The sequence below is a fragment of the Petaurus breviceps genome, unplaced genomic scaffold, assembly GCF_028583685.1.
Source record: "Petaurus breviceps papuanus isolate PSGF00001 unplaced genomic scaffold, PetGlider_PUasm1.0 577, whole genome shotgun sequence".
Taxonomy (NCBI): domain Eukaryota; kingdom Metazoa; phylum Chordata; class Mammalia; order Diprotodontia; family Petauridae; genus Petaurus; species Petaurus breviceps.
The window spans coordinates 1,440,149-1,449,133 of NW_027186389.1; the positions used below are offsets into that span (position 1 = coordinate 1,440,149).

Sequence of the window (8,985 nt, forward strand, 5' to 3'; positions counted from 1 at the left end):
GCCCGGCCCCTTGATGCCCCCCTCCACCTCTCCCTTCCCGGTCTCGTGCTGGGCGCCCCGTGGATCTCCCCGCCCCGCACTTTCCCCCCACCTTCTCGGCCTCTCCATCTCGCGGGCGCTGCCTGGCCCTGTCTGCATCCCCTGCCTTGGGCTCTGCGCATCTCCCTCTGTCCTGCGCTGCCCCTCTTTGCGTGTGCCCCGCTCTGCGTGACTCGCTGTCCCTGTGCCCGCTTTACTTGTGACTCGCTACCCGTGTGCCCCTATCTGCGTGTGACTCGCTGCCTGTGTGCCCCGCTGCCCCTGTACCCGCTTTGCTTGTGACTCGCTGCCCGTGTGCCCCGCCCCTGTCCGCCCCGTCTTGTCCGTCTCTCTGCCAGGTCTCCTGAAGGAGAAGGAGCGGAAGGCGCCTGTCGGCGGCAGCGAAGAGGTGGGCGGCCTTTTGGGGGTCTCGGGCCGGCCCCGCTCGGGCCCGGGCCCTGGCGCCCTGCTGGCCTCGCTGTTGTGGGAGCGGCCTCTGCCCTTCGGCGACGTGGACGACGTGGACCTGGACGCCTTCCTGCTGGAGCACGGGCTGCCACCCAGCCCCCCGGACCCCGGGCCGCCGGCGCCACGTGCAGCCCCTGCCCCTAATGCCGCCGCCCCGTCCTGCTCCTCAGGCTCCTCGTCCCCGGCCCCATCCAGCTCTTCCTCTCCAGTGTCCACGCCCACGCCTGCCTCTCCACGGATGTCTCCGGGGGGACACGTACTGGGACTTAGGGCCCCAGGCGCAGGTGGCTCGGGCTCCCAGCGCGCAGGTGCACCTGAGTGGGGGTGGGGGGTGGGGCGGGAAAGAGGAGAGGGGAGATTCAGAGCCCCAGGGAGGAAGAGGTCCCCGAGCGAACGGCCGGACCTGTCACCCCCAACCGGAGATGTGGGCTGGGCGATGTTTGGACTACAGCTCCCAGCAGCCCTTTGGGCCGGCTGCTTGCTCTCAGCCCGAGCCTCTGCCGCTGGAGCTGCTGGGAACTGGAGTGCCTCGCCCTGTCAAACCTCCCGTGTCCTCCCTGGCGGGGCCCGCCCGGGGCCGCAGCCTCACACTCTGGGCCCACGTGAGCCCCTCCCCACTCCCCAGGGCACGCAGCCCCGCGCGCTGCTGCGCGGTCACGTGCAGCGGGGGCGGGAGCGGAGGAGTTCTGGACACGTGACGCCGCCCCCGCCCCGCCGCCGTGTCCTCGGTTGGCCCCAGCGGTGGAGGGGAAGCTCTTACGCATGCGCCAAGCTCTTGGTACTGGGGAGGGCCTCCAGCTCCTCTCCTTTAGTTCCTCGATCCTCAAGGGGGTCCGAGGGAACCGCAGGAGGGGTCGTGGCTGGACCGCCAGAAGGACTTTACCCCCCCCACCATCACTGACCGTGCCCAGTTTGGTTGGGGGGTGGGCCCACGAGGAGTGAGACTGGGGGATGGATCCTTTGACCCCAGGGTGACGTCAGACTCCTAGATGGATGGAGGAAGTGGGAGGGAGAAGGACCCCGAGGTCACTCTCTCACTCTCCCCCAGGCCCGGCCTCCCGGGACACCCCCAGCCCGGTGGACCCCGAGTCAGTAGAGGTGCTGATGACCTTCGAGCCCGACCCCGCTGACCTGGCCCTGTCCAGCGTCCCAGGCCAGGACACTTTCGACCCCCGGAAGCACCGCTTCTCCGAGGAGGAGCTGAAGCCCCAGCCCATCATGAAGAAGGCTCGGAAGATGCAGGTGCCCGAGGAGCAGAAGGTGAGCTGTGCTGGCCGCTCCCCTCGGGACCCGCCCCCCCCTCCCCGGGAGAGCCTTCCCCTCCCTGGCTGGTGATCCGAAGCCGAGGAGGCCGGAGCGGCACCCTCGGTGCCTTAGGCCACCCCCCCTGAGGGGAGCCCAGGTCTCCTCTTCCCCTCCTTAAGGGCCGGGCTGAGGAGCTGACCCACACTTTGGGTCAAAGGCTCTCATTGGCAGTCATTCGGGAGTTTGGTTGGCTCTGGTTAGGGATGTACCAACTGACCCGGCCAGGGGCTGTCTCGTCCTGCCCTGTCTGAGCCCCACACCCTGCCTGCCTGCCTCCCCAGGACGAGAAGTACTGGAGCCGGCGCTACAAGAACAACGAGGCAGCCAAGCGCTCTCGGGATGCCCGGCGGCTGAAGGAGAACCAGATCTCAGTGCGGGCAGCCTTCCTGGAGAAGGAAAACGCCCTGCTCAGACAGGAGGTGGTAGCGGTTCGACAGGAGCTCTCACACTACCGGGCAGTATTGTCCCGCTACCAGGCCCAGCACGGGGCCCTGTGATGCTGTGGCCTCCCCAGTGCCCCCCTGCCCCCACCCTGGCCCTGACTGGCTGCCAGCTCCCAGGCTGACTTCTCTGTCCCCACCTCTATCCCCAGGACATTCTCCTCCAAGGAGGACCTTGGGCCCCTCACCCTGAGTTCTTGGCATACTGGGACCAGCAGGCTTTTCCCGGGAACACTGCCAGCTGGACCTTGTGTGGCCCTGGGCAGGACTTTGGCCTTCTCCCTGGCCAGGACTGAGGGGCCAGGCCCAGGTGAAGTACCCCGAAGTCAGAGGATCCCACAGCAGCCCATTCCTGTCCCTTGAACTCTTCCCCCCGTCTGCCCACTAGTGTGGCCATGGGCTGGCCATCTGGGCTCCTTGAGGGGCTAAGGCCCAGGGTACAGTAGGGCAAGGTGCTGAGATGATGATAAATCTATATCTATATATATATATATATTTTTTTACATCTATCAACTGGACCCCGGCCCCGCCCCTCTGGGAGGGGGAGGGGGGGGGGTTAGGGGTTTGGGGGGGGGGCCCTTCCCATTCCTTTGCTCCCTGGCCCTCTCCAGTTGAATAACTCCAATAAATCATGAGAAGCCAAGCATCTGCTGCTTGGGGGGGGGGGAAGGGGCAGGACCCTGCACAGAACCTTGGGGAGGCCATTTCCCCCTCTGGGCCTCAGTTCTACCCCATATGTAAAGTGGATCTACCCTTCCCCCAGGTTCTCCACCTTCCCTCCTAACATAGGAAGGGCCAAAGGGCTGAAGCAAGCGTTGTTATTGTTTATTGCATAGAGGCTGTAGCCTTGAAGACCACTGGGGTAGGGGAGGGAAACTGAGGCAGGGGGCCCCAGGAGTCCCTGGCACACCCCACCCCTTCAGGGAGGAGGTCCTAGTGCAAAAGGGGGTGCTCACCAGGAGCAAAGGAGGCAGAAGGGGCAACCCCCATCTGGGGGCCCAGGGAAGGCAGTTCTGCCATCTGGTACCCCCCACATTCTGGGTCCCATCATGGGGCTGAAGAGGAGAAGGCTCTGCCCTCAGGAGGTCCAGCTTGCTCTGGAGACCCTGTCTCCAGTCCTGGTCCCTATTTGGAGACTGGCCCTGGTGACCAGTCTCATCCCCTGAGGTGAGAGAGAGAGAGGAGAGCTCTGTCCTCCAGCAGAAGCCCAGGCCTGGGCCTCAGCCCCAGACAGAGAACTGGTGGAGATGCCGGCTCCACCCAGCCAAGCCTTCCTCCAAACAAACAGGCCCAGAACTGATGCTGGGCCTGGAGACTGGGCTTCCTTCCCCTAGCCAGCCTAGGCTTTGCCTCCTCCCCAGGGAACTGTCCCACACTTGGGTCCCCAGGCCTCCCCCCTGGCCAGCTGGGGCTCTTGGGCCTCAGGGCCTGCAAGTAGGGTTCCTAGGCCAGGGTGGATCTGGGCCTGGAGAGGCCCGTATTCCACCTGTTCCCCATCCACTGTGAGGATTCCATGGTGGGTGAGTGGCTCTAGGCGAAAGGCTCGAGCTGTAGCATAGCCAAGTTGGGGACAGCCCAAGCCAAAGTGGCTCCCCCTCTCCATGGCCAGAAAGAGCCGGAGCAGGGAGGCCCTGGAAACTCCGCCTCGCACCCAGCACAAGTGCACCAGCCCATCCCCAAACCTGGCATTGGGGACTGCCACCAGGTCAGCACACAGGTGGCTTGGTGACTGGGCCAGGATTAGCACAAAGTCTCCCTCCAGGGTCACCCAGCCTGGGGGCAGTGGGGAGCCCAGGGGAGGCAACAGGTCATCCTTGGGGCCGTGGTGAGTGCCAGGGCCTGGTGACTCTGAAATGGGAGAAGCCCCAGGCTCCAGGAAGTTCTGTGAGTTAGGGGAAGGAGAGAGACTAGAAGGGGTTGATGGGGAAGCAAGAGCCTCCCCAGGCTCCAGGCACGGAGGGGAAGAGGAGAGATTGGGGGCCTGAAGTTCCCCAGGATCTTCAGAGGCTGGAGAAACAGCAGAGAAGGCTGATGGGGTCTGAGAGGCTGGAGAGTTGGGGGAGCACAGGATGTCTAAGGACCCTGGGAGGCAAGGGGAGGCTTCAAGATCAGAGGGGATCATGGGACTGGAGGATACTGGAGGGTCAGAATGGACCAAGGGATTATGGGAGGCTAGGGGTTCTGAAGCCATCAAGGAGTTGGAGGCTGGATCTGAGCCAGGCCCGGGGGTGAGGGGAGGGTCAGGGGAGAGGAGGCATGGCCCTGGAGAATGAGGTGGGGATGGGGAGGGCTCCTGCTGGGGTTCTGGGGGAAAGTCTGCCCCTCGGGCTAAGGGCAGGTCAGACACTGAGCGGTGCAAGGGTGAGTGCATGTCTTTTGAAGGAGCTGAAGCCACAGTTGGGGCAAGGGCCAATTCAGAGGCAGCTCGGGGAAGAGGCTGGGCCAGAGCTGGGGGACCGTTGGAGGCTGGGGAGGAGGCTGGGAGGTAGGAGAGGCGGCCTGGGTAGACATGGAGGGAGGCCAGGCGGAGTACTGTGCCAAGGGTGAAGCGGGCAGGGCCCAGAACCCGGAAGCGCTCACTCTGAATGTCCACATCTGATACAAAGCCCCAGGCCACAGAGAGGAGGGAGAAACAGCGGGCTCCCGAGGCCAAGGTCACTGAGAGCAGGTCCAGTGGAGAGCCCCTACCCCGGCACATGAGCAGGGAACAATTCAGCAGCAGATCTAGGCCCATCGCTGGCTCAAACCTGCCCAGGGAAGAGGGACACAGATGCTGAGTCAGAAAGGGAGGGGCAGAATGCCGCAGAGGGGTGCAGGGCCCGGCAGGAAGGGGGGGAAGGGGAGGACCCCGAGACGCCCCTGCCTACCCCCCATGCTGGTTGACTGCTCCGGCCAGGGCATTGCCCGAACCACAGGGCAGGACTCCCACGGGAATCTTCACGGCTTCCTCCCAGTCGGGCCTGTCCAGGAGCCCGTTCACCACCTGTGGGCAGACAGAGGCCGTGTGGGTGCCCCAGGACCCTGGTTTGGCGGCGGGGCCTCCCGGCTCCAACTCACCTCGTACAGCAGGCCGTCTCCAGAGACAGTGACGATGCCATCCCACTCGCTCAGACGCAGCCCCTGCACCAGCTCCCTGGCGTGATTCTGCCGTTCTGGGGAGAGGAACGGCCAGAGCGGTGAGAGACGGCAGGCCCCCCCCCCCAGCCGCCCCCTCCCCCACCTCGGGGGTACTCAGCAGGCTCGGCCTGCCTCACCTGTCTGGATGAGGTTGAACGAGAGCCCGGCTTCGGAAATCATGGGCAGCACGTGGTTCTTACACCATTGCCAGGCCAGGCCCCGACCCCCAAAGGGATTGACCAATAGGAGCAGCCGGGGGGGCCTGGGCAGGAGGTCGGGTGTGATCTCTGGCGCAAGGGAGGCAAGAAAGGTCTCAGCCGTCCTTAGAGCAAGAAACTACAACTCCCATTAGGCTTCGGGGCCGAGCTTCCTCCGGCAGGGAGCCCGACGAGCCTAGGCCCTGCTGGGATTTGTGGTTCTGAAGATCTACGCTCCCCTCCCCAATTCCATTACGTTATGAGGTTCTAGAGCTGGTTCCTCACCCGTCCTAGAATCCCTAGTCCTGCCCACCTGCGTCCTGCACCTCACCACATACACACCTGCCCCCAAGTGAGCCTTCTTTCCGGTGCACTCCCTGACACCCCTTCCCTCCACCCTGAGGCTCAAACTTCTCCCACACCACCCACCCCAATGGGAAACAATGGAGGAGGGTCTATTTCATTGCTTCTGTTCTTTGGACCTAGGTGACCTGGCACACTGCCCAGGGGCGGGGGTGGAGAGTGTAAGGATGGGGCCAATTGTTCAAGGCTTACAGTGCCTCACCCACCTAATCCCCTGGGTCTCAGGTGTACTGTCACCCAGAAAGAGAATGCTGGGAGGCAAGCCTGGAGATAGAAAGACTGAGAGGGAGTTCCAGTTCCCGGGCCATTCTCCTCTGTCTCTACCCATGCCTCCCTGATGGGGACACAGAGAGGGGGCAGGGGGAGGCGGGCAGGGAGACAGGAACAGACAGGCACACAGGGCTGCAGGGCGGAACAGAAGTGTAGCCTGGGAGAGGGGCCAGAAGCAGAGAGAGCGGGGCAGACATGGAGAGTACGAAGAAGCCTGACTTGGAAAGGGGGTGGGGGAAGGGAGGTTGCAGAAAGAGAAGACACCCAGGTCCCAGACTCCTCACTCCTGGTCTCACGGTGTTGGGATGTGTGTGCGTGTGTGTCCGTTCTTGCCTTCTTCCCTTGGCTTGCCCATCCTCTTTCCTTCCATCATTGCTGCTTTCTTACTGTCCCCTCAGAGGGTCCCTAGACATCCTTGCAGGGTGCATCTCTTCAGAACCTGACCTTTCTTCCCACCTTCCCCTGTGAATCCAGGTCCTGTCCCAGACTATCCCACTCATGCTTCCTGAGTTCATCCACTTGGGGTCTCTAATTTCCTTCTGGACTTCATTCTCTCCATCCCCCTGCCACTTGATGGCCTTTCCCCACCCTGGTCCTGCAGCTCACCCAGGTCCCCAGGCAAGGGCACCCCTCGAAGTAGGCAAGTGAGAGCAGTGGCCCATCGTTGGGCCTCTGCGTGATTCTCCTCGTAGTCGGTGGCCCGGTCAGCCCGGAACGTCCGAGCCGCCCGCCTGCGGCCACCACGCCGGCCCCGTGGGTAAGTGTAGACACACAGGTAAGCAGCAGAGTCGTTAGGGGAGCAGCTTCGCAAGGTCCGACAACCAGAGACCTCAGCCAGAGGGACCAGGCCCCCCTGGGGCCAGGCCTCTGGTCTAGGTCGAAGCCGCTGCACGTGCAAGGCCACAGGGGTGAGTGTCAGCGCAAAGCGGGGACCTCGGGCCGGATAGGAGCCAAACTCCCCATGCAGGAGTGGGGTGCCTGCCATGGCCCAGTCCAGCCCTAGCTGGCCCGGGCTGCCCAGGGATCAGGGCTCTGGGCTCTGGCTTGACTCCCTGGCCCTAGGAGGTCAGTTCAGCTCTTCCCCAAAGGTCAGGATCTGCAGGCAGAAGAAGGGAGAAATTAGGGTCAGGTTAGGGAAGGACACGGATACAGAAATATGAGAGGAATCTGGCCCAGACCCAACTTCCTCAGTGCCTTCTCCATGACCCTCATGCCCCTACCAGCAAGGCACCGTTTGGTGGCCTGAGACTATTTCATGGAGCCCACTCCTTTTGCTGAAGAGCCCCATCTCTTTACTAGCCCTCCAGCTCTCTTCCCCCATTCCAAGGCCCCCAGAGTCTCCAAGATGTGCAGAAAGAGGTCAGTCAAGCCCAAAGGGCCCCCACCCCAGGGCCAAGGAGACAGACGAGACCCTAAGGGAGTTGGGGGGGGGAGCTGCCCAGAGGATCTTGTACATAGAGAAAAGGAAGGGTCAGGACCCCTCCCCCCAGAACACACGCACCCAGCCCTTAGGACTGCACGAAAGACACAGAGCAGAAACCCGGAGACCTTGGTCGAGTTTTAGAAGGGGCGTCCGCGGACGGCCAGTCTGGCGTGGCCAGATAGCAGGGACCTCAGCAGCAGGGGCCAGGGCAAGCGCCGATCTGCACGCCCGGGGCCCCGCGGTCTCTGGCCAAGGTCCTGCTCGGCCCGGGCGCCCCCGCCCCGCCCCGGGCCGACCTTTGCTCCCCCTTCGTCAGCCCCGGCCCCGCCTGCGGGATGGCCGACCCCAGCGGCCTCTCACCGTCCGGGCTGCGGCGGCTGCCGCGTCAGGGCCCCATCCCTGCGGGCCCCCCGCCGGCTCTCCCTAGCTCCGTCCCAGCGTCGCCCCCGTCATCTCGGCTCTGTCTCTGGCCCCGTCTCCAAGTGACTGCGTCTCTCTGAGAGTCTCATCAGTCGCTGTCTCTCTCGGGCTCTCGGTGTCACTACAACGGTCTCGGCGCCGCTCCCGGTCTTGGAGTCTCTTTTAGTCCCCGTGTCTCTCAGCCTCGTCTCCCCCTCAATCTCTGCTCAGTGTCAGTATCTCTGACCCCGCCCCCTCCCCACACCCGGAAGTCCCGCCTCTCTCCCGGTCCTGCCTTCCCGCATCGGTCCAAAGCACTGTGGGGAGGGTAAGGGGTGGGAGGGAGGTGTGTGGAATTTTAGCCAATGGACATGTAGGCCTGACTTGGATGAACCACCAGGATCGCGGAGGAGCGGGGCTCCGCCCGGCCGGACGGCCGGAGGCTTTGCGTTCGCGACTCTCGCGAGAAGCAGCGCCAGAAGAGGGGAGGTTGTGAGCCGCGACCGCCATGTTTACTTTGGGCGGTGGCCGACGCAGGCGCCTTTCTCCCGGACAGAGAGGGATGCAGAAAAACATACAAGACACAGAGGCAGAGATTCAGAGGCAGAGACGCAGACACAAAGGTGCGAAGACCCTAAGACTGATGCAGCAAGACAAACTCTGAGAAACAGAGACACAAAAAGACAGAGACAATCATAGCAAGACGGAGAACTCTGTGAGGCACAGAGACTTAGAGACAGACATAGCAAGAAAGAGACCCTGAGGCAGGAGCAGAGAGATAAGACACGCAAAGACAGGCACCTCCAGAAACTGCACTGAGAGGGGGAGACAGAGACCCCGAAACAGACAGGAACTGAAATAAATACCCTGAAACAGACAGGAACCCTGAAACAAAGACCCTGAAACAGACAGAAACTCTGAAACAAAAAACCCTGAAACAGACAGAAACCCTGAAACAAAGACCCTGAAACAGACAGAAACTCTG

General features: G+C 63.1%; 2 protein-coding genes across 4 annotated transcripts in view; one reads left to right on the forward strand and one right to left on the reverse strand.

Annotated features, from left to right (window-relative positions):
• Positions 1-277: 277 nt before the first annotated feature.
• Positions 278-2,732, forward strand: DBP (D-box binding PAR bZIP transcription factor; the record flags this gene model as incomplete). Its single annotated transcript, XM_069103457.1, has 3 exons — positions 278-794; positions 1,535-1,746; positions 2,073-2,732. Coding segments are annotated over 3 exons (945 nt in total), but the record flags the coding sequence as incomplete, so codon positions are not given.
• A 303-nt stretch (positions 2,733-3,035) lies between these two features.
• Positions 3,036-8,985, reverse strand: part of SPHK2 (sphingosine kinase 2) — an 8,068-nt gene continuing 2,118 nt past the window's right edge. For 2 of the 3 annotated variants that reach the window (XM_069103425.1, XM_069103424.1), the window contains 5 exons: positions 6,785-7,274; positions 5,486-5,635; positions 5,289-5,383; positions 5,099-5,214; positions 3,036-4,978 (listed from right to left, as the gene is read on the reverse strand). In XM_069103425.1, the coding sequence (XP_068959526.1) occupies positions 3,571-4,978; positions 5,099-5,214; positions 5,289-5,383; positions 5,486-5,635; positions 6,785-7,163 (2,148 nt within the window). In that variant the 5' untranslated portion in view covers positions 7,164-7,274 and the 3' untranslated portion in view covers positions 3,036-3,570. Of the gene's footprint in view, positions 4,979-5,098; positions 5,215-5,288; positions 5,384-5,485; positions 5,636-6,784; positions 7,275-7,961; positions 8,980-8,985 lie in introns of those variants that run through there. The other variant, XM_069103423.1, reaches the window with a different exon arrangement.